The sequence below is a fragment of the Pristiophorus japonicus genome, chromosome 9, assembly GCF_044704955.1.
Source record: "Pristiophorus japonicus isolate sPriJap1 chromosome 9, sPriJap1.hap1, whole genome shotgun sequence".
Lineage (NCBI taxonomy): Eukaryota > Metazoa > Chordata > Chondrichthyes > Pristiophoridae > Pristiophorus > Pristiophorus japonicus.
In genome coordinates, this window is record NC_091985.1 from 151,431,229 (window position 1) to 151,456,289 (window position 25,061).

A 25,061-nucleotide genomic window follows, 5' to 3' on the forward strand; every position below is an offset into this window, starting at 1 on the left:
CCACACAAAAGGTTACTGCAGAAGATAAAGGTACGCGGAGTCAGAGGAAATGTATTAGCATGGATAGAGAATTGGCTGGCGAACAGAAAGCAGAGAGTCAAGATAAATGGGTCCTTTTTGGGTTGGAAATCGGTGGTTAGTGGTGTGCCACAGGGATCAGTGCTGGGACCACAACTGTTTACAATATACATAGATGACCTGGAAGAGGGGACAGAGTGTAGTGTAACAAAATTTGCAGATGACACAAAGATTAGTGGAAAAGCGGGTTGTATAGAGGACACAGAGAGGCTGCAAAGAGATTTAGATAGGTTAAGCGAATGGGCTAAGGTTTGGCAGATGGAGTACAATGTCGGAAAATGTGAGGTCATCCACCTTGGGAAAAAAAAAACAGTAAAAGGGAATATTATTTGAATGGGGAGAAATTACAACATGCTGCGGTGCAGAGAGACCTGGGGGTCCTTGTGCATGAAACTCTTTTGAGTTTACCTGAAAATAAACATAAACATTAAAACCATGCCACCCGCCTGGGTGACACAGCTGACATTTTCAAGGCCCCTTTTTTTTTTTCCTTTTTTTTTGGTTTTTTTTTGGGGCGCTAAAATCAAATTTTTTCCAGTGCCCCCTATAAAAGGGGAGGGGGACACTAAAAGCACCGGCAATTAAAACAAATTAAACTTTAAAACGTAAAATCAAATTAAAATTTGGTTGCCGGGCGTGATGATGCACTCCAGTCCCTCCGGTGCCCACCTCTCGCGGAAGGCCGCGAGCGTACCGGTGGACACTGCGTGCTCCATCTCCAAGGACACCCTGGACCGGATGTAAGAGCGGAAGAGAGGCAGGCAGTCAGGTTGAACGACCCCCTCGACCGCCCGCTGCCTGGACCGGCTGATGGCACCCTTGGCCGTGCCCAGGAGCAGTCCTACGAGGAGGCCCTCGGACCTACCCGCTCCCCTCCGCATAGGGTGCCCAAAGATCAGGAGAGTGGGACTGAAGTGCAGCCAGAACTTCAGGAGCAGCCCCTTCAAATAATAAAACAGGGGCTGCAACCTTGTGCATTCCATAAAAACATGGAACACGGACTCTTCCAGACCGCAGAAATTGCAGGCGGTCTGGGAGTCCGTGAACCGGCTTAAAAATTTGTTGCAAGGCACTGCTCCGTGCACCACCCTCCAGGCCAAGTCCCCGATGAATAGTGGGAGGACCCCTGCGTAGAGTGCCCTCCATCGGGGACCCCCACCTCCTCCGGACGGCAAGATGGTACGCCATGGCGTGTCCGGACGGCCGGCGAGGATTGCAAAGTTGAGGGTGTGCAGGAGCAGCCCGTACAGGAAACCCCTCCGCGCGGAACTGAAAGGCACGGCGGGGATTTCCCTGAGGCGGCTCAAGTTGTGAGGCGCCGGCCCCCGAGGGAGGTTCCGGGGTTTGGCGCCGATGAGGAATTCCGTCCGGACGGGGGTCAGTTCGGACGGGATCTCCCCACGTGCTTGATCCTCCTCGATGCACCTAACGGAGTCAGGGCCCAGAGCTGTTTTTAGCGACTCGATGGCATCGGCCGCGTGGCGGACGTTGGCAGAATTAAGGCGCCGCGCCAGCATGTCTGGCGCCATCCAGCCTGCTCCTCCGCCATCGGGCAGGTCCCTGACCCTGGTCACCTCACCAGCCACAGCCCTCTCTTCCGACCGCCACATAAAACCTCGGCCGTGGAGGTACGGATTCCCGAGCAGCGGTTCCTGCAGGACGGCCGCCACTCCAGCCGGCGGAGAGCTGCGCTTGGTGGAGACTTTGTTCCAGACCCTGATGAGTTCCCTGTAAAAGACAGGCAGCTCCCGGAGGGCGGTCCTGGCACCCCCCAAGTTCACAAACAGGAGCTGCGTGTCATAATTGAGGTCGCGCTGCTGGCGGAAGAAATACCTCGCCAGAGCACACCACCTAGGAGGGGGCTCGACGTAAAGGTATCTCTGCAGGGTCTGAAGACGGAAAGTCGCGAGCTGGGCGCTGACGCACACCAACGACTGACCGCCCTCCTCAAGCGGGAGACTCAAGACCGCGGCAGAGACCCAGTGCTTCCTGTTGTTCCAGAAGAAGTCCACCAGCTTCTTCTGTATCTTGGCGACAAACGCAGGGGGAGGGGTCAAAGTGACCAGCCGGTACCACAGCATTGCGGCCACCAGCTGGTTTATGACTAGCGCTCGACCCCTGTAGGACAGCACTCGGAGCAGTCCTGTCCAGCGCCCTAGGCGAGCGGCGACCTTGGCCTCCAGCTCCTGCCAGTTCGCCGGCCAGGCTCCCTCGTCGGGGCTAAGGTAGACTCCCAGATAGAGGAGATGGGTCGTGCTCCAGGCAAAAGGCCTGAGCTCCTCCAGCAGGGAGTCCACCCGCCACTGACCCACCAGGAGTCCGGAACATTTCTCCCAGTTGATCCTGGCGGAGGACGCGGCTGAGTAAATCTTCTGGCACTCACGCATCCTCCGCAGGTCAGCGGGATCCTCTACCGCGAGGAGCACGTCATCGGCGTAAGCCGAGAGGACGACCTCCACGCCCGGCCCTTGCAGAGCCAGTCCCGTCAACCTCGTCCGCAAGAGGCGCAGGAAAGGCTCCACGCAAACGGCGTATAACTGGCCGGACATGGGGCATCCCTGGCGCACCTCTCTCCTAAAGCGAAGGGGCGCCGTCAAGGACCCGTTAACCTTAATCAGACACTCCGCGGCGGCGTACAAAAGTCGGATCCGGGCGACGAAATGCGTCCCGAACCCGAAAGCGCGCAGAGTTCCGAGCAGATAGTCGTGATCCACCCTGTCGAACGCCTTCTCTTGGTCGAAGGATAGGAAGGCGACCGACAGACCAGCCTCCTGGGAACAATGGATGAGGTCCCGGACCAGATGGATGTTATCGTGGATTGTCCGGCCCGGGACCGTGTAGGACTGGTCGGGGTGGATCATGTGGTCCAGCACGGCACCAAGGCGAGCAGACATCGCCCTGGCGAAGATTTTGTAGTCTGTGCTGAGGAGGGAGACCGGGCGCCAGTTCTTAAGGAGGCGGAGATCGCCCTTCTTAGGCAGCTCCTTGTGCATGAATCCCAAAAAAAAGTTAGTTTGCAGGTGCAGCAGGTAATCAGGAAGACGAATGGAATGTTGGCATTCATTGCGAGAGGGATGGAGTACAAAAGCAGGGAGGTCCTGCTGCAACTGTGCAGGGTATTGGTGAGGCCACACCTGGAATACTGCATGCAGTTTTGGTCACCTTACTTAAGGAAGGATATACTGGTTTTGGAGGGGGTACAGAGACGATTCACTAGGCTGATTCCGGAGATGAGGTGGGGTTACCTTATGATGATAGATTGAGTAGACTGGGTCTTTACTCATTGGAGTTCAGAAGGATGAGGGGTGATCTTATAGAAACATTTAAAATAATGAAAGGATTAGACAAGATAGAGGCAGAGAGGTTGTTTCCACTGGTCGGGGAGACTAGAACTAGGGGGCACAGCCTCAAAATACGAGGGAGCCAATTTAAAACCGAGTTGAGAAGGAATTTCTTCTCCCAGAGGGTTGTGAATCTGTGGAATTCTCTGCCCAAGGAAGCAGTTGAGGCTAGCTCATTGAATGTATTCAAATCACAGATAGATAGATTTTTAACCAATAAGGGAATTAAGGGTTATGGGGAGCGGGCGGGTAAGTGGAGCTGAGTCCATGGCCAGATCAGCCATGATCTTGTTGAGGGGCTAGATGGCCTACTCATGTTCCTAATTCTTATATTCTTATGTTATGTTCTTATGTAGAGCGGGGGTTGGGGGTTGGGGGTGAGAGCCGACGGGAGGGGAGGAGTCTGGGGGGAGAGCGGGGTGAGAGCGGGAGTCCTGGGGAGAGCGTGGTTCGGGGGGAGAGCGGTGGTGGGAGGAGGAGCGGGGGTGGGAGGGAGAGCAGGGGGGTCGGGAAGATCGGGGGGGAGGGGGGAGGGTGGGGGTCAGGGGGAGAGCGGGGGGAGGAGGAAAGCAGGGGTCGGGGGAAGAGCAGAGGTCGAGGGGAGAGCGGGGTGGCGGGAAGTCGGGGGGAGAGCGGGGTCAGGGGGAGAGCGGGAGTCCGGGGGTGAGAGCAGGGGTCGGGGAGGGAGCGGGGGGTGGGGGTCGGGGGAGGGCCGGGGTCAGGGGGAGAGCGGGGGTCAGGGGGAGAGTAGGGGTTTGGGGGAGAGTGGGGGTCGTGGGGAGAGAGCGAGGTCGTGGGGAGAGCGGTGGCTGAGCGGGGGGGGGGGGGAAAGAGAGTGGGAGTCTGGGGGTGAGAGCGGGGGTGAGAGCGGGGGTGAGAGAGCGGGGGTTGGGGGGAGAGAGCCGGGGGAGGGGGTGAGGGCGGGGAGAGGGGATGAGAGCGGGGGTTGGGGGGAGAGCGGGGGTTGAGGGGAGAGCGGGGTGAGAGCGGGAGTCCGGGGGGAGAACGGGAGTCCGGGGGGAGAGCGGGAGTCCTTGGGGGGAGCGGGAGTCCGGGGGGGGGAGCAGAAGTCCGGGGGGAGAGCGGGGGGGAGCAGAAGTCCGGGGGGAGAGCAGGGGAGAGGGGGAGAGCGGGAGTTGGGGGGAGAGCAGGGGGACAGTGGGAGTCCGGGCAAGAGCGGGTGACGGGGGAAGAGCAGGAGGAGAGCGAGGGTCGGTGGGAGAGTGGGAGTCCGGGGGTTTGGGGGAGAGCGGGAGTCCGGGGGGAGAGCGGGAGTCCAGGGGGAGAGCGGGGGTGTGGGTGAGAGCAGGGGAGGGGGGGGGAGAGTAGGGGGACAGTGGGAGTTCGGGCAAGAGCGGGTGACGGGGGGATAGTGGGAGGAGAGCGAGGGTCGGAGGGATAGCGGGGGTCGGGGAGAGAATGGGGTTCGGGGGAGAGCGGGGGTTGTGGGAGAGCAGGTGCGGGGGGGGCGGGGGTGGGGGGTGAACAGGGGTCAGGGGAAGAGCGGGGATCGGGGGTCGGGGGGAGAGCGGGGTTCGGGAAGGTCAGGGGGAGAGTGGGGGGAGAGGGAGGGCGGGGATCAAGGGGAGAGCAGGGGGAGGGGGAGAGCGGAGGTCGGGTGGAGAGCGGGGTGGCGGGAAGGTCAGGGGGGGAGAGAGGGGTGGTGGGAAGGTCGGGAGGAGAGCGGATGTCAGGGGAGAGAGCGGGGATCAGGGGGGAGAGGGCGTGGGTCGGGGGGGAGAGCCGGGGTCGGGAGAGAACGGAGGTCGGGGTGAGAGCAGGTGTCAGGGGAGAGAGCGGGGGTCGGGGGGAGTGAGCGGGGGTCAGGGAGGTGAGAGCGGGGGTCGGGTGGAGTGCGGGGGTCGGGTGGAGAGCGGGGGTCGGGTGGAGTGCGGGGGTCAGGAGAGAACGGAGGTCGGGGTGAGAGCAGGTGTCAGGGGAGAGAGCGGGGGTCGGGGGGAGTGAGCGGGGGTCAGGGAGGTGAGAGCGGGGGTTGGGTGGAGAGCGGGGGTCGGGTGGAGTGCGGGGGCTGGGGGTGAGACCGGGTGTCGGGTGGAGGTCGGGGGGAGAGTGGGGGTCAGGGGGACTGCGTAGATCGAGGGGAGAGCAGGGATTGCGGGTGAGAGCGGGGGTCGGGGGTGAGAGCGCGGGCCGGGGGGGGAGAGCGCGGGTCAGGGGGGGGAGCGCAGGCCAGGGGGAGAGAGCGGGGGGTGAGCAGGGGATGGGGGGGGGGGGGGAAGAGCGGGGGTCGGGGGGGGAGAGCGGGGGTCAGTGTAGAGGTCGGGGGGAGGACACGGGTTGGGGGGGGAGAGCGGGTGTTGGGTAGAGAGCGGGGGTCGCGGGGATCGGGGGGGGTCGGGGGTTGACAGTGGGGGAGAGTCGTGATTGGGGGCGGGGTGAGTGGGAGTTGAGGGGTGGTCGGGGGCGGGGGCAGAGCAGGTGTCGGGAAGTCAGAGCTCGGTCGAGGGCCGGGGGGAGATCGGTGATCGGGGGCTTCAAATCATGGGGAGTGGGTCCGACCATGTGATAGGGTGCAGGTTGCCATGGTGGTTTGGGGGAAGTAGTCCTGTTCCTCCGAGGTCACAAGCATTGCTGGAAAGGCACTTGCCTGCAGGATCCAGCCATCCTCTGCCCTGTGCTGTGGGAAGCCCCGCCTGCAGCCATTATATCTACTAGCCTCATTAGCACTTTTACACAACTGACCCTCTCTCGAGAGCAGGTATTGTGAGTGACGTCTAGTCGTCCACCTGACTTTAGTACATGAACATACCCACCGTGGTCTCTGTCCCAACAGTTCAGCACATTTACTGCCTCTCATTGTCTTACAGGGGACTATAAAGGGGAAAGGAAGTTGAGGAAGGCTACATTTTATTCAAAGTATGCTTCCTTCTTATTGAACAAAATAATTGACTGACCATGTCATGTATCTTACATTATTATATATAACTGTATCCTAACATGCTATACATGACTGTAATAAGATATGACCTGTAACCACCAGCATACCTCACCACCGGGGGTGCACTTGCAAGAGACAGGTATATAAGGACAGGTCTCAGGCAAGTGCAGCAATCCAGAGCTGTGAAATAAAGGTGCAGGTCCAGAGTGACCTTGACTTCATTACATGCCTCGTGTGAATCTGTACTGAGGGGGCAGGACTTTACAGACCATAAATTTCTCCCAACGATGTCAGTTGTATAAGTCCCATGAACCTTTGACCTCTGCCAGGCTGCTCCAGTGATGTTAATTACAGTGATTGCCCTGGGGCTGTGAGGTAGGAAAACTGATCAATGAACTTAAAGTAGAGTAAGGCGGCAGGGTGCAGGAACTTACAAGGGCAGAGGGAGAGGAGGGAATGTTATTAGGCTCATTAAGTGAGTAAGTGACATACAATAGACTCTGGAAACAATTGATCATGGAGTAGGGCTGGAGAGCAGTGGAACGAGGGTCAGGGATGTGATAATAGGGGGGGGGGGCTAATGCTGAAGAAAATCAGGCAAATGGGGATCAGGAATGGCGGAGCCAGTTACACCCGATCCCTTTGGATCTAACTTTTAGTGGGGAATTTAACAGCGTATTTACTGCGCAAGAGCCAAAGTTTTCATCAGCTTCCCTGATTTGGGTGGTTACACAGATTTCCGGCTCTGTGGGCGGGGGAGGGGTGCAGCGCAGCCTGTTTGGGATCCGTCATTGACAGGCCGCAACTTCAGGATTTCCGCAGGCACCAAATCCCGAAACTGCAGTCAGTTTCAAAGGTGGAATGAGGGCGAACGCTGCCAGTTGGCCATTATCCGGACCACAGGTTCCGTACTGTTATCTCCTTATGTGGCTTGGTGTCAAGTTCTGCTTTATAATGCTCCTGTGAAGCACCTTGTGATGTTTTATTACGTTAAGGGTGCTATATAAGTACAAGTTGTTGCTGTTGTTGTATGGAAGTGTAATGCAGAATAATAATTTAACTTAAACCATGGGAGTAGAACGAGAGGCACAGGTTTAAAACCAGGGGAACAGGCTTAAATCCCGGATAACAGGTTTAAAACCAGGGAACAGGTTTAAAACCAGGGGTACAGGCTTAAACACCAGGGGAACAGGCTTACAACCTGGGGGAACAGGCTTACAAACAAGGGGAACACGTTTAAAACCAGGGGAACAGGCTTAAAACAGGGGAACAGGCTTAAAACAGGGGAACAGGCTTAAAACCGGGGAACAGGCTTAAAACCGGGGAACAGGCTTAAAACCGGGGAACAGGCTTAAAACCCGGGGAACAGGTTTAAAACCAGGGGAACAGGTTTAAAACCAGGTGAACAGGCATAAAACCCGGGGAACAGGCTTAAAACCAGGGGAACAGGCTTAAAACAGAGGAACAGGTTTAAAACCAAGGAACAGGCTTAAAACCAGGGGAACAGACTTGAAACCAGGGGAACAGGCTTAAAACCCGGAGAACATGTTTAAAACCAGGGAACAGGCTTAATACCAAGGAACAGGTTTAAGCCCGGGGAACAGGCTTAAAACCAGTGGAACAGGCATAAAACCTGGGGGACAGGCTTAAAACCAAGGAACAGGTTTAAAACCAGGGAACACTAAGTTGGGTGGCAGTGTGAGCTGCGAGGAGGATGCTATGAGGCTGCAGAGTGACTTGGATAGGTTAGGTGAGTAGGCAAATGCATGCAGATGAAGTATAATGTGGATAAGTGTGAGGTTATCCACTTTGGTGGTAAAAACAGAGCGACAGACTATTATCTGAATGGTGACAGATTAGGAAAAGGGGAGGTGCAACGAGACCTGGGTGTCATGGTACATCAGTCATTGAAGGTTGGCATGCAAGTACAGCAGGCGGTTAAGAAAGCAAATGGCATGTTGGCCTTCATAGCGAGGGGATTTGAGTACAGGGGCAGGGAGGTGTTACTACAGTTGTACAGGGCCTTGGTGAAAGACTGGATCAACTGGGCTTGTATTCACTGGAGTTCAGAAGAATGAGAGGGGATCTCATAGAAACGTTTAAAATTCTGACGGGTTTAGAAAGGTTAGATGCAGGAAGAATGTTCCCAATGTTGGGGAAGTCCAGAACCAGGGGTCACAATCTAAGGATAAGGGGTAAGCCATTTAGGACCGAGATGAGGAGAAACTTCTTCACCCAGAGAGTGATGAACCTGTGGAATTCTCTACCACAGAAAGTTGTTGAGGTCAATTCACTAAATATATTCAAAAAGGAGTTCGGTGTAGTCCTTACTACTAAGGGGATCAAGGGGTATGGCGAGAAAGCAGGAATGGGGTACTGAAGTTGCATGTTCAGTCATTAACTCATTGAATGGCGGTGCAGGCTCGAAGGGCCGAATGGCCTACTCCTGCACCTATTTTCTATGTTTCTAACAGGTTTAAAACCAGGGGAACAGGTTTAAAACCAGGTGAACAGGCATAAAACCCGGGGAACAGGCTTAAAACCAGGGGAACAGGCTTAAAACAGAGGAACAGGTTTAAAACCAAGGAACAGGCTTAAAACCAGGGGAACAGGCATAAAACCTGGGGAACAGGCTTAAAACCCGGAGAACATGTTTAAAACCAGGGAACAGGCTTAATACCAAGGAACAGGTTTAAGCCCGGGGAACAGGCTTAAAACCAGTGGAACAGGCTTAAAACCAAGGAACAGGTTTAAAACCAGGGAACACTAAGTTGGGTGGCAGTGTGAGCTGCGAGGAGGATGCTATGAGGCTGCAGAGTGACTTGGATAGGTTAGGTGAGTGGGCAAATGCATGGCAGATGAAGTATAATGTGGATAAATGTGAGGTTATCCACTTTGATGGTAAAAACAGAGTGACAGACTATTATCTGAATGGTGACAGATTAGGAAAAGGGGAGGTGCAACGAGACCTGGGTGTCATGGTACATCAGTCATTGAAGGTTGGCATGCAGGTACAGCAGGCAGTTAAGAAAGCAAATGGCATGTTGGCCTTCATAGCGAGGGGATTTGAGTACAGGGGCAGGGAGGTGTTACTACAGTTGTACAGGGCCTTGGTGAAAGACTGGATCAACTGGGCTTGTATTCACTGGAGTTCAGAAGAATGAGAGGGAATCTCATAGAAACGTTTAAAATTCTAACGGGTTTAGACAGGTTAGATGCAGGAAGAATGTTCCCAATATTGGGGAAGTCCAGAACCAGGGGTCACAGTCTAAGGATAAGGGGTAAGCCATTTAGGACCGAGATGAGGAGAAACTTCTTCACCCAGAGAGTGGTGAACCTGTGGAATTCTCTACCACAGAAAGTTGTTGAGGCCAATTCACTAAATATATTCAAAAAGGAGTTAGATGTAGTCCTTACAACTAGGAGGATCAAGGGGTACGGCGAGAAAGCAGGAATGGGGTACTGAAGTTGCAGGTTCAGCCATGAACTCATTGAATGGCGGTGCAGGCTTGAAGGGCCGAATGGCCTACTCCTGCACCTATTTTCTATGTTTCTAACAGGTTTAAAACCAGGGGAACAGGCTTAAAACCAGGGGAACAGGCTTAAAACCAGGGGAACAGGCTTAAAACCAGGGGAATAGGCTTAAAACCCGGGGAACAGGCTTAAAACAGAGGAACAGGTTTCAAACCAAGGGAACAGGCTTAAAATCAGAGACCAGGCTTAAAGCCAGGGGAACAGACTTAAAACAGAGAAACAGGTTTACAAACAGAGGAGCAGGCTTAAAACCAGAGGAATAGGCTTAAAACCAGGGGAACAGGTTTGAAAACCGGGGAACAGGTTTAAACTAGTAAAGGGCTCCGATAGGACTGACATCAGGAGGTCCTTCACGCAGATCGTGACCAACAATTGGAATAACTTACGGGCAGGATGGTCAAGGTGAAAACCTTGCAACCAATTAGCTGCAGCAATGCCGGGGTGGGGAGGAAGTGTAGGGTCATTCTGGATGGACGAATATAGATGGGCCAAATCCGGGGTTTGGCGCCGATGAGGAATTCCGTCCGGACGGGGGTCAGTTCGGACGGGATCTCCCCACGTGCTTGATCCTCCTCGATGCACCTAACGGAGTCAGGGCCCAGAGCTGTTTTTAGCGACTCGATGGCATCGGCCGCGTGGCGGACGTTGGCAGAATTAAGGCGCCGCGCCAGCATGTCTGGCGCCATCCAGCCTGCTCCTCCGCCATCGGGCAGGTCCCTGACCCTGGTCACCTCACCAGCCACAGCCCTCTCTTCCGACCGCCACATAAAACCTCGGCCGTGGAGGTACGGATTCCCGAGCAGCGGTTCCTGCAGGACGGCCGCCACTCCAGCCGGCGGAGAGCTGCGCTTGGTGGAGACTTTGTTCCAGACCCTGATGAGTTCCCTGTAAAAGACAGGCAGCTCCCGGAGGGCGGTCCTGGCACCCCCCAAGTTCACAAACAGGAGCTGCGTGTCATAATTGAGGTCGCGCTGCTGGCGGAAGAAATACCTCGCCAGAGCACACCACCTAGGAGGGGGCTCGACGTAAAGGTATCTCTGCAGGGTCTGAAGACGGAAAGTCGCGAGCTGGGCGCTGACGCACACCAACGACTGACCGCCCTCCTCAAGCGGGAGACTCAAGACCGCGGCAGAGACCCAGTGCTTCCTGTTGTTCCAGAAGAAGTCCACCAGCTTCTTCTGTATCTTGGCGACAAACGCAGGGGGAGGGGTCAAAGTGACCAGCCGGTACCACAGCATTGCGGCCACCAGCTGGTTTATGACTAGCGCTCGACCCCTGTAGGACAGCACTCGGAGCAGTCCTGTCCAGCGCCCTAGGCGAGCGGCGACCTTGGCCTCCAGCTCCTGCCAGTTCGCCGGCCAGGCTCCCTCGTCGGGGCTAAGGTAGACTCCCAGATAGAGGAGATGGGTCGTGCTCCAGGCAAAAGGCCTGAGCTCCTCCAGCAGGGAGTCCACCCGCCACTGACCCACCAGGAGTCCGGAACATTTCTCCCAGTTGATCCTGGCGGAGGACGCGGCTGAGTAAATCTTCTGGCACTCACGCATCCTCCGCAGGTCAGCGGGATCCTCTACCGCGAGGAGCACGTCATCGGCGTAAGCCGAGAGGACGACCTCCACGCCCGGCCCTTGCAGAGCCAGTCCCGTCAACCTCGTCCGCAAGAGGCGCAGGAAAGGCTCCACGCAAACGGCGTATAACTGGCCGGACATGGGGCATCCCTGGCGCACCTCTCTCCTAAAGCGAAGGGGCGCCGTCAAGGACCCGTTAACCTTAATCAGACACTCCGCGGCGGCGTACAAAAGTCGGATCCGGGCGACGAAATGCGTCCCGAACCCGAAAGCGCGCAGAGTTCCGAGCAGATAGTCGTGATCCACCCTGTCGAACGCCTTCTCTTGGTCGAAGGATAGGAAGGCGACCGACAGACCAGCCTCCTGGGAACAATGGATGAGGTCCCGGACCAGATGGATGTTATCGTGGATTGTCCGGCCCGGGACCGTGTAGGACTGGTCGGGGTGGATCATGTGGTCCAGCACGGCACCAAGGCGAGCAGACATCGCCCTGGCGAAGATTTTGTAGTCTGTGCTGAGGAGGGAGACCGGGCGCCAGTTCTTAAGGAGGCGGAGATCGCCCTTCTTAGGCAGCTCCTTGTGCATGAATCCCAAAAAAAAGTTAGTTTGCAGGTGCAGCAGGTAATCAGGAAGACGAATGGAATGTTGGCATTCATTGCGAGAGGGATGGAGTACAAAAGCAGGGAGGTCCTGCTGCAACTGTGCAGGGTATTGGTGAGGCCACACCTGGAATACTGCATGCAGTTTTGGTCACCTTACTTAAGGAAGGATATACTGGTTTTGGAGGGGGTACAGAGACGATTCACTAGGCTGATTCCGGAGATGAGGTGGGGTTACCTTATGATGATAGATTGAGTAGACTGGGTCTTTACTCATTGGAGTTCAGAAGGATGAGGGGTGATCTTATAGAAACATTTAAAATAATGAAAGGATTAGACAAGATAGAGGCAGAGAGGTTGTTTCCACTGGTCGGGGAGACTAGAACTAGGGGGCACAGCCTCAAAATACGAGGGAGCCAATTTAAAACCGAGTTGAGAAGGAATTTCTTCTCCCAGAGGGTTGTGAATCTGTGGAATTCTCTGCCCAAGGAAGCAGTTGAGGCTAGCTCATTGAATGTATTCAAATCACAGATAGATAGATTTTTAACCAATAAGGGAATTAAGGGTTATGGGGAGCGGGCGGGTAAGTGGAGCTGAGTCCATGGCCAGATCAGCCATGATCTTGTTGAGGGGCTAGATGGCCTACTCATGTTCCTAATTCTTATATTCTTATGTTATGTTCTTATGTAGAGCGGGGGTTGGGGGTTGGGGGTGAGAGCCGACGGGAGGGGAGGAGTCTGGGGGGAGAGCGGGGTGAGAGCGGGAGTCCTGGGGAGAGCGTGGTTCGGGGGGAGAGCGGTGGTGGGAGGAGGAGCGGGGGTGGGAGGGAGAGCAGGGGGGTCGGGAAGATCGGGGGGGAGGGGGGAGGGTGGGGGTCAGGGGGAGAGCGGGGGGAGGAGGAAAGCAGGGGTCGGGGGAAGAGCAGAGGTCGAGGGGAGAGCGGGGTGGCGGGAAGTCGGGGGGAGAGCGGGGTCAGGGGGAGAGCGGGAGTCCGGGGGTGAGAGCAGGGGTCGGGGAGGGAGCGGGGGGTGGGGGTCGGGGGAGGGCCGGGGTCAGGGGGAGAGCGGGGGTCAGGGGGAGAGTAGGGGTTTGGGGGAGAGTGGGGGTCGTGGGGAGAGAGCGAGGTCGTGGGGAGAGCGGTGGCTGAGCGGGGGGGGGGGGGAAAGAGAGTGGGAGTCTGGGGGTGAGAGCGGGGGTGAGAGAGCGGGGGTTGGGGGGAGAGAGCCGGGGGAGGGGGTGAGGGCGGGGAGAGGGGATGAGAGCGGGGGTTGGGGGGAGAGCGGGGGTTGAGGGGAGAGCGGGGTGAGAGCGGGAGTCCGGGGGGAGAACGGGAGTCCGGGGGGAGAGCGGGAGTCCTTGGGGGGAGCGGGAGTCCGGGGGGGGGAGCAGAAGTCCGGGGGGAGAGCGGGGGGGAGCAGAAGTCCGGGGGGAGAGCAGGGGAGAGGGGGAGAGCGGGAGTTGGGGGGAGAGCAGGGGGACAGTGGGAGTCCGGGCAAGAGCGGGTGACGGGGGAAGAGCAGGAGGAGAGCGAGGGTCGGTGGGAGAGTGGGAGTCCGGGGGTTTGGGGGAGAGCGGGAGTCCGGGGGGAGAGCGGGAGTCCAGGGGGAGAGCGGGGGTGTGGGTGAGAGCAGGGGAGGGGGGGGGAGAGTAGGGGGACAGTGGGAGTTCGGGCAAGAGCGGGTGACGGGGGGATAGTGGGAGGAGAGCGAGGGTCGGAGGGATAGCGGGGGTCGGGGAGAGAATGGGGTTCGGGGGAGAGCGGGGGTTGTGGGAGAGCAGGTGCGGGGGGGGCGGGGGTGGGGGGTGAACAGGGGTCAGGGGAAGAGCGGGGATCGGGGGTCGGGGGGAGAGCGGGGTTCGGGAAGGTCAGGGGGAGAGTGGGGGGAGAGGGAGGGCGGGGATCAAGGGGAGAGCAGGGGGAGGGGGAGAGCGGAGGTCGGGTGGAGAGCGGGGTGGCGGGAAGGTCAGGGGGGGAGAGAGGGGTGGTGGGAAGGTCGGGAGGAGAGCGGATGTCAGGGGAGAGAGCGGGGATCAGGGGGGAGAGGGCGTGGGTCGGGGGGGAGAGCCGGGGTCGGGAGAGAACGGAGGTCGGGGTGAGAGCAGGTGTCAGGGGAGAGAGCGGGGGTCGGGGGGAGTGAGCGGGGGTCAGGGAGGTGAGAGCGGGGGTCGGGTGGAGTGCGGGGGTCGGGTGGAGAGCGGGGGTCGGGTGGAGTGCGGGGGTCAGGAGAGAACGGAGGTCGGGGTGAGAGCAGGTGTCAGGGGAGAGAGCGGGGGTCGGGGGGAGTGAGCGGGGGTCAGGGAGGTGAGAGCGGGGGTTGGGTGGAGAGCGGGGGTCGGGTGGAGTGCGGGGGCTGGGGGTGAGACCGGGTGTCGGGTGGAGGTCGGGGGGAGAGTGGGGGTCAGGGGGACTGCGTAGATCGAGGGGAGAGCAGGGATTGCGGGTGAGAGCGGGGGTCGGGGGTGAGAGCGCGGGCCGGGGGGGGAGAGCGCGGGTCAGGGGGGGGAGCGCAGGCCAGGGGGAGAGAGCGGGGGGTGAGCAGGGGATGGGGGGGGGGGGGGAAGAGCGGGGGTCGGGGGGGGAGAGCGGGGGTCAGTGTAGAGGTCGGGGGGAGGACACGGGTTGGGGGGGGAGAGCGGGTGTTGGGTAGAGAGCGGGGGTCGCGGGGATCGGGGGGGGTCGGGGGTTGACAGTGGGGGAGAGTCGTGATTGGGGGCGGGGTGAGTGGGAGTTGAGGGGTGGTCGGGGGCGGGGGCAGAGCAGGTGTCGGGAAGTCAGAGCTCGGTCGAGGGCCGGGGGGAGATCGGTGATCGGGGGCTTCAAATCATGGGGAGTGGGTCCGACCATGTGATAGGGTGCAGGTTGCCATGGTGGTTTGGGGGAAGTAGTCCTGTTCCTCCGAGGTCACAAGCATTGCTGGAAAGGCACTTGCCTGCAGGATCCAGCCATCCTCTGCCCTGTGCTGTGGGAAGCCCCGCCTGCAGCCATTATATCTACTAGCCTCATTAGCACTTTTACACAACTGACCCTCTCTCGAGAGCAGGTATTGTGAGTGACGTCTAGTCGTCCACCTGACTTTAGTACATGAACATACCCACCGTGGTCTCTGTCCCAACAGTTCAGCACATTTACTGCCTCTCATTGTCTTACAGGGGACTATAAAGGGGAAAGGAAGTTGAGGAAGGCTACATTTTATTCAAAGTATGCTTCCTTCTTATTGAACAAAATAATTGACTGACCATGTCATGTATCTTACATTATTATATATAACTGTATCCTAACATGCTATACATGACTGTAATAAGATATGACCTGTAACCACCAGCATACCTCACCACCGGGGGTGCACTTGCAAGAGACAGGTATATAAGGACAGGTCTCAGGCAAGTGCAGCAATCCAGAGCTGTGAAATAAAGGTGCAGGTCCAGAGTGACCTTGACTTCATTACATGCCTCGTGTGAATCTGTACTGAGGGGGCAGGACTTTACAGACCATAAATTTCTCCCAACGATGTCAGTTGTATAAGTCCCATGAACCTTTGACCTCTGCCAGGCTGCTCCAGTGATGTTAATTACAGTGATTGCCCTGGGGCTGTGAGGTAGGAAAACTGATCAATGAACTTAAAGTAGAGTAAGGCGGCAGGGTGCAGGAACTTACAAGGGCAGAGGGAGAGGAGGGAATGTTATTAGGCTCATTAAGTGAGTAAGTGACATACAATAGACTCTGGAAACAATTGATCATGGAGTAGGGCTGGAGAGCAGTGGAACGAGGGTCAGGGATGTGATAATAGGGGGGGGGGGCTAATGCTGAAGAAAATCAGGCAAATGGGGATCAGGAATGGCGGAGCCAGTTACACCCGATCCCTTTGGATCTAACTTTTAGTGGGGAATTTAACAGCGTATTTACTGCGCAAGAGCCAAAGTTTTCATCAGCTTCCCTGATTTGGGTGGTTACACAGATTTCCGGCTCTGTGGGCGGGGGAGGGGTGCAGCGCAGCCTGTTTGGGATCCGTCATTGACAGGCCGCAACTTCAGGATTTCCGCAGGCACCAAATCCCGAAACTGCAGTCAGTTTCAAAGGTGGAATGAGGGCGAACGCTGCCAGTTGGCCATTATCCGGACCACAGGTTCCGTACTGTTATCTCCTTATGTGGCTTGGTGTCAAGTTCTGCTTTATAATGCTCCTGTGAAGCACCTTGTGATGTTTTATTACGTTAAGGGTGCTATATAAGTACAAGTTGTTGCTGTTGTTGTATGGAAGTGTAATGCAGAATAATAATTTAACTTAAACCATGGGAGTAGAACGAGAGGCACAGGTTTAAAACCAGGGGAACAGGCTTAAATCCCGGATAACAGGTTTAAAACCAGGGAACAGGTTTAAAACCAGGGGTACAGGCTTAAACACCAGGGGAACAGGCTTACAACCTGGGGGAACAGGCTTACAAACAAGGGGAACACGTTTAAAACCAGGGGAACAGGCTTAAAACAGGGGAACAGGCTTAAAACAGGGGAACAGGCTTAAAACCGGGGAACAGGCTTAAAACCGGGGAACAGGCTTAAAACCGGGGAACAGGCTTAAAACCCGGGGAACAGGTTTAAAACCAGGGGAACAGGTTTAAAACCAGGTGAACAGGCATAAAACCCGGGGAACAGGCTTAAAACCAGGGGAACAGGCTTAAAACAGAGGAACAGGTTTAAAACCAAGGAACAGGCTTAAAACCAGGGGAACAGACTTGAAACCAGGGGAACAGGCTTAAAACCCGGAGAACATGTTTAAAACCAGGGAACAGGCTTAATACCAAGGAACAGGTTTAAGCCCGGGGAACAGGCTTAAAACCAGTGGAACAGGCATAAAACCTGGGGGACAGGCTTAAAACCAAGGAACAGGTTTAAAACCAGGGAACACTAAGTTGGGTGGCAGTGTGAGCTGCGAGGAGGATGCTATGAGGCTGCAGAGTGACTTGGATAGGTTAGGTGAGTAGGCAAATGCATGCAGATGAAGTATAATGTGGATAAGTGTGAGGTTATCCACTTTGGTGGTAAAAACAGAGCGACAGACTATTATCTGAATGGTGACAGATTAGGAAAAGGGGAGGTGCAACGAGACCTGGGTGTCATGGTACATCAGTCATTGAAGGTTGGCATGCAAGTACAGCAGGCGGTTAAGAAAGCAAATGGCATGTTGGCCTTCATAGCGAGGGGATTTGAGTACAGGGGCAGGGAGGTGTTACTACAGTTGTACAGGGCCTTGGTGAAAGACTGGATCAACTGGGCTTGTATTCACTGGAGTTCAGAAGAATGAGAGGGGATCTCATAGAAACGTTTAAAATTCTGACGGGTTTAGAAAGGTTAGATGCAGGAAGAATGTTCCCAATATTGGGGAAGTCCAGAACCAGGGGTCACAATCTAAGGATAAGGGGTAAGCCATTTAGGACCGAGATGAGGAGAAACTTCTTCACCCAGAGAGTGATGAACCTGTGGAATTCTCTACCACAGAAAGTTGTTGAGGTCAATTCACTAAATATATTCAAAAAGGAGTTCGGTGTAGTCCTTACTACTAAGGGGATCAAGGGGTATGGCGAGAAAGCAGGAATGGGGTACTGAAGTTGCATGTTCAGTCATTAACTCATTGAATGGCGGTGCAGGCTCGAAGGGCCGAATGGCCTACTCCTGCACCTATTTTCTATGTTTCTAACAGGTTTAAAACCAGGGGAACAGGTTTAAAACCAGGTGAACAGGCATAAAACCCGGGGAACAGGCTTAAAACCAGGGGAACAGGCTTAAAACAGAGGAACAGGTTTAAAACCAAGGAACAGGCTTAAAACCAGGGGAACAGGCATAAAACCTGGGGAACAGGCTTAAAACCCGGAGAACATGTTTAAAACCAGGGAACAGGCTTAATACCAAGGAACAGGTTTAAGCCCGGGGAACAGGCTTAAAACCAGTGGAACAGGCTTAAAACCAAGGAACAGGTTTAAAACCAGGGAACACTAAGTTGGGTGGCAGTGTGAGCTGCGAGGAGGATGCTATGAGGCTGCAGAGTGACTTGGATAGGTTAGGTGAGTGGGCAAATGCATGGCAGATGAAGTATAATGTGGATAAATGTGAGGTTATCCACTTTGATGGTAAAAACAGAGTGACAGACTATTATCTGAATGGTGACAGATTAGGAAAAGGGGAGGTGCAACGAGACCTGGGTGTCATGGTACATCAGTCATTGAAGGTTGGCATGCAGGTACAGCAGGCAGTTAAGAAAGCAAATGGCATGTTGGCCTTCATAGCGAGGGGATTTGAGTACAGGGGCAGGGAGGTGTTACTACAGTTGTACAGGGCCTTGGTGAAAGACTGGATCAACTGGGCTTGTATTCACTGGAGTTCAGAAGAATGAGAGGGAATCTCATAGAAACGTTTAAAATTCTAACGGGTTTAGACAGGTTAGATGCAGGAAGAATGTTCCCAATATTGGGGAAGTCCAGAACCAGGGGTCACAGTCTAAGGATAAGGGGTAAGCCATTTAGGACCGAGATGAGGAGAAACTTCTTCACCCAGAGAGTGGTGAACCTGTGGAATTCTCTACCACAGAAAGTTGTTGAGGCCAATTCACTAAATATATTCAAAAAGGAGTTAGATGTAGTCCTTACAACTAGGAGGATCAAGGGGTACGGCGAGAAAGCAGGAATGGGGTACTGAAGTTGCAGGTTCAGCCATGAACTCATTGAATGGCGGTGCAGGCTTGAAGGGCCGAATGGCCTACTCCTGCACCTATTTTCTATGTTTCTAACAGGTTTAAAACCAGGGGAACAGGCTTAAAACCAGGGGAACAGGCTTAAAACCAGGGGAACAGGCTTAAAACCAGGGGAATAGGCTTAAAACCCGGGGAACAGGCTTAAAACAGAGGAACAGGTTTCAAACCAAGGGAACAGGCTTAAAATCAGAGACCAGGCTTAAAGCCAGGGGAACAGACTTAAAACAGAGAAACAGGTTTACAAACAGAGGAGCAGGCTTAAAACCAGAGGAATAGGCTTAAAACCAGGGGAACAGGTTTGAAAACCGGGGAACAGGTTTAAACTAGTAAAGGGCTCCGATAGGACTGACATCAGGAGGTCCTTCACGCAGATCGTGACCAACAATTGGAATAACTTACGGGCAGGATGGTCAAGGTGAAAACCTTGCAACCAATTAGCTGCAGCAATGCCGGGGTGGGGAGGAAGTGTAGGGTCATTCTGGATGGACGAATATAGATGGGCCAAATGCTCTTCAGCGTCTGTAAGTACCTTGAGAACTCTGTAACACATGGAGTGGGGTGTGACTCCAAAGGGCTGGTTTGGAGCCCAATCGAAGCAAACCACCCTACAACTATTTTAGTTGCAAACTATCAAGTGCCCCCTGGCTAAAAGTGGGCACTAAAACCAACAAACTTAAACAAATTTAACTTTAGACATTAAGGATCAAATTAAAATTTGGTTGCCGGGGGTGATGTTGCACTCCAGTCCCTCCGGCGCCCACCTCTTGCGGAAGATGGCAGGCATACCGGTGGACACCGCGCGCCAAACCACCCTACAAGCTGGTGATGGCTTGAAGCTTCACTAGACTGCCCATAAAACTGATGTTTCGAAAAATTTGAAGATGTTGATGGCCAGTCTATTATTTTCTTCCATAAAGAGAGCAGTGTCTTTTGCTTCACTTTTCCTGCTCCCTCGCCCACCCACTTCTATCTCCGTTAGTGGCCATGATTTCTCTGTGTGGTGGAAGGGGATGTTAAAGACAATCACGACTGTTAATGCCTGACCATTTCAACTAACGTTGGTATCTGCACAATGTGACAAAGCACACAAATCAAGAGTTGGTGGTCAGGGGGTGTGAGAAGGGGGTTGCCTTGCATGCCAACTGGGCATATCTGAAGATTGCAGTCGCTAAGTGGGATGGACTGAGAATCACGGCCGTTGCACCTGTCATTTCACATGATGCACCGTGTCAGGTGAGGATTCTGGGCAATAGAACAGTCTTGATAGGATAGTGGTCATCTTACTGTCTAGCAATCTACAAACTTGGGGCTGGATTTTCAGTCGCCTAACGCCTCAGTTAGTGGCCAGAGGGGGCGTTAATGGGAGCGTAAGAGTTTACCGACTGAGCACGCAACTTTTAGTGTCCCGACCGAAAATTCATTAGATGCTCACAGGAGGCGCAAACCAGTAGCGCCTGGCTGCTGACGACCAGTGCGATCCTGACGTATTCCTGGTGCAACGCCCACACTTGCGGCCCAGTCGGTAAATTCAGTGCGGCTGCCTCATTGAGCGCCCATCAATAACAACGTCTGGAAAAACAGTGGGTCCAGGCTTGCAGAGTCACTAACTGGTGGCTACTTAAAGGGATGAGGAAGCGCGTCTCTCGGAGGTCAGTCAGTGCAACGTTTACACACGGCACGGTGCGTGAGCCTCTGAGTTTGCAGCGGCAGACAGACATAACAGTACGGGCTGAAAACAAGTGATTCTGAAAACTTTAATGGGTGCATTACGATGTCGCGCCTTTAAGAGTCGGCTGTTCCCGGGGTCTGATTCGGAGTTCCGCACATGCGCAATGGGTCCGCCAAATGTACCGATCAAACTTTCATTATCGCCGCCCCCCCCCCCCCCACCCCGTCCCTCCAGCTGTGGTGTGTAACAGCTGATTTAGTGCCCCTGTCAGCTCTTCGATCGATTCTGACGATTTTCTGGGCAAGAGGTGCAAACTCTTTCAAGGCGCTAAAATTATCGCTCCGCCTCAGTCACCGCCCCAAATGAGGTGCGACCGAATTTTTCCCCCCTTGATTAATAATCCAGAGAACAAGAGTCCAAATCCCACTGCCACAGTTTGAGAATTTTGTATTCATTTTTTTTCAAAAATCTAGAAATAAAACACCAGTAAAAAGTGACCATGAAGCTGTTGGATTGTCATAAAACCCAACTGGTTGAATAATGCCCTTCAGGGAAGGGGACTGGAGTAATTAATAGACCTGGTCTGGCCTATTAATTACTCCAGTCCCACGCCAAAGTGCTTGACTCTTAACTGCCCTCTGAAGTGCACTCTAGCAAGCTGCTCAGATGTAGGGATGGGCAATAAATACTGGCCTTGCCTACTACATTCTCTACTTAGAGGACCTGTAACTCAAATCTCAGCACTCAAGGTCGTGGGAACTCAGATACTTTATTGGTTGAATTTAGTCCGTTCACGGCTATATCCCATGTTGCACTAACATAGAACCATAGAATGCTGTATCTCAGCTGGGGAAGAAGACACGCAGAAGACACTTGCAGACACCTGTAGGCTTAAACGTTCTGTCACTTGATTAGAAAACAGTATCGATGGTGGTCATTTCCCCTTTGCGGTCAATGTGACATCAAACCAAGTTGACCGAAGGTTAGCACTGGGGACCCAAAAATGGTGGGAGGGGGTGGAAGCAGAAATGTTATCCCTTAAATAGTTGAGCTAATTGTTCTTCTTATGATACTAGAACTCCCTGATCAGTGTGGAAAGCCTGCTGTCGAACCCAAGAAATGTTTTGGAAGGATTGTTGGTGGCTGTATATCCAAACCATACTCCTGGCCTTGGCAAATAAGTCTTCGCACATCGTAAGTGATTTGTCTCCAAAAACAGACGCTACAAAATCTTTCCCAGATAAATGACAAGAGCAGCCATGCTGCCACTCTCTGTTACCCACCAGAAATGGCACAGAAAGGCTGTAACATGAGGGGAAATTGGCCTTGGAGAGGAGATTTAGTAGAATCGTGGCTGGGATGGGGGACTTCAGGAACCAGGAGTGTTGAGCTGCCACACCTGCCCTTCTTTCAGCCATGTCTCAGTAATAGCTATAATATCATCCTCCCAAGTGTCTATCTGTGATCTCAGTTCATCTGCCTTATTCCCTACACTCCTTGTGCTCCAATGTCAATGTCCTCTCTCAGAGCAACATCGAAGCACTGACCATGCTCAACCAGCGTCAATGGATGGGCCACATTGTCCGCCTGCCCGATACTAGACTCTTTGAAAAAATGTAACATCCCCACCGACACCCGGGAGTCCCTGGCCCAAGACCGCTCAAAGTGGAGGAGAAGCATCCGAGAAGGCGCCGAACACCGCGAGACTCTTCGCTGGGAGCACGCGGAAGCCAAGCGCAAACTGCGGAAGGAGCGTACGACAAATCAAGCACCCCACCCACCCATCTCTCCAACCACCGTCTGCCCCACCTGTGACGGAGAATGTAGGTCCTGCATTGGTCTCATCAGTCACCTTAGAGCTCATGTTAATGTGGAAGCAAGTCAGCCTCGACTCCAGGGGACTGCTGAAGAGAAGAGAGACACACACAGACTAGCGAAGCTGGGATTGTTTTCCTTGGAACAGATAAGGTTACGAGGAGATGTAATCGAGGTGTTCAAAATGATGACGGGTTTTGAAAGAGTATATAGAGTAAACTGGTTCCACGAGCAGGAGGGTCATCAACCAGAGGTCATAGATTTTATGCTAAATAGCAAAAAAACCCGAGGGGTGATGAGGAGAACTTTTTATGCATGATGCTATTTACATTCAGTACACTTTTTACAGTCCTCTGAAGGTCACAATTAAAGCTTTTCAATCAATTGATGATATATTATTGAAAAATGCCTTGTATAATCGCAGCTTCGGTGCTCACTTCTGTGGAGGAACTCTTATCGATGCCAAATGGGTGGTCACAGCCAAACACTGTCTAGAAGGGTAAGAGAACAAAGCTTTGAAAGTGTATAATGTTGAAGACCCCTGTGCTCGCTGACCGACATTGGCTCCAAGTCCGGCAATGCCTTGATTTTAAAATTCTCATCCTTGTTTTCACATCCGTCCATGGCCTTTTGCCACCAGCCCCCTCGCCCCCGAGATGTCTGCGCGCCTCTAATTCTGCCCTCCTGAGCATCCCTGATTATAATCGCTCCACCATTGATGGCTGTGCCTTCTGTTGCCTGGGCCCCAAGCTCTGGAAGTCCCTGCCTAAACCTCTCCGCTTCTCCACCTTTCTTTCCTCCTTAAGATGCTCCTTAAAACCTACCTCTTTGACCAAGCTTTTGGTCGCCTACGCGCATAATCTCCTTACGTGGCTCAGTGTCAAATTTTGTTTGATAACACTCCTGTGAAGCGCCTTGGGACTTTTTACTATGTTAAAGGTGCTATATAAATACAAGTTGTTGTTGTTGTACTAGAGACGAATGTGACAAATTATGACTGCTTATTTCATCATTGCATCCATTGCAGAAGTTTGAGGCCCTCATCCTACAAAATCTATCTTGGAATACACAGAGAGGCGGCGACTGAACATTCGAGGCAAATAATAGACATTGACAAAATAGTTACTGAACCCAACAATCGTGACATTGCCTTATTAAAACTCAGCAGGTATTTTTTTTCATTTATTTTTTTATACCTGCCTTTGAATTTAATAAAAACAGAAAATGCTGGAAATCTCAGCGGGTCAGGCAGCGTCTGTGGAGAGAAACAGAGTTAACGGTTCAGGCCTGTGAGCCTTTGTCAGAACTGGAAAAGTTCGAGATGTGCGAGTGCAGGGGGCACTGAAAGGGGGAGGGGAGGAAAGAACAAAAGGGAAGGTCTGTGACAGGGTGGAAGGCAGGAGAGATTAGAGAGACAAAAGGGATGATGGCCCAAATTCAAATGGTAATGCCAGGAGTTAGAAAAACATTAGTCAAGATAGGGTATGAATGGTGGGCTAATGCACACTCTCGACCTCGCTCTTCAGCAGCACCGACTCACTCTATCTCTAAGCTGTCCTGGTCCGCAGTTCTATTTCATCCTTCGCCTCACCCGGCGCTTTAACTAAAAAAATGTTTCCTTCCTTTCAGGTGTCAAGGATTATAAACTTCAACAACTCTTGGACACCAATGCCCCTCTGGAACCTTCTTCCTCTACACTTCCCCCTGATCCCATCCCTTTTTCCAATCTCACCCCTGCCTTGTTTTCACTATCCCCTCTGACCTTCCCCTCTCTGACCTCGAATGATCAGTCCTCAGCAAAGGCCTGAGCTTCATCCCCTTAAACCCCCAACCTCAATGAATTTCGAGCTTGGCACGATGCTGAGCTATTTTTCCACTGCCTTCGTCTCTGTGCCCACTTCTTCGGCCAGGAATCTCCCCCCTGTACAGCTGACCCTTTCTCCTGTTTTCAGAATTCTCGCTCTACCTGGACCCTTCCCTCTGGCCTCTTACCCTCTCTAGACCTCTTCATTGCAAACTGCCGATGGGACATCGGCCATCCTGCTCCCCTCACTATCTCTAACCTACCACCCTCTGAACTTGCAGCACTCCACTCGCTCAGATCCAACCCTAACCTGGTCATCAAAACTGCTGACAAGGGTGGCGCTGTTGTTGTTTGGCAAACCGACCTCTACCTTGCAGAGGCTTATCATCAACTCTCTGACACCTCCTCTGTCATGTTTTTAACTACAATGTAATACCACTGTATTACTGTATACACTCAACTAAGATGCACAACTTGACCACAGGGGGTGAACTTGTGGGAGACACTCCTTACCTGATCACACAGGTAGATAAAGGGAGGTCCCACGCAGGGTCATCACTTCTGGAGTCCTGTAATAAAGAGCTAAGGTCACAGAGTAGCCTTGTCCCTGGAATGTGCCTCTTTCATGTTGTAGAGTAAGGACTTTACGTTGGCAACGAGAAACGGGAATTCACGACCCACGAGAATGGCCACCGGTAGCACAGAGGAACGGTACTGTGTTGGGGAAGACTGGGATGATTTTGTCGAGAGGCTTCAGCAAAGCTTCGTTACTAAAGACTGGCTGAGGGATGCAGCGGCCGACAAGCGAAGGGCTCATCTCCTGACCAGATGCGGGCCAAAGACTTATGCGCTCATGAAGGACTTACTGGCACCCGAAAAGCCGTCGGACAAAACCTTTGAAAAGCTCAGCAAATTAATCGGGGAGCACCTCAAACCGGCGAGCAGCATACACATGGCTCGACACAGATTCTACACCCACCGACGTCGTGAAGGACAGAGCATACCAGACTTTGTA

At 53.8% G+C, this 25,061-nt stretch overlaps 1 protein-coding gene across 1 annotated transcript in view; it reads left to right on the forward strand.

Moving 5' to 3' along the window:
- The window catches only part of plg (plasminogen), a 283,880-nt gene that overhangs the window by 231,043 nt on the left and 27,776 nt on the right, over positions 1-25,061 (forward strand). Inside the window, exons 16-18 of the mRNA XM_070891008.1 lie at positions 21,504-21,621; positions 22,667-22,741; positions 23,270-23,410. Of these exons, the coding sequence (XP_070747109.1) occupies positions 21,504-21,621; positions 22,667-22,741; positions 23,270-23,410 (334 nt within the window). The remainder of the gene's footprint in view (positions 1-21,503; positions 21,622-22,666; positions 22,742-23,269; positions 23,411-25,061) is intronic.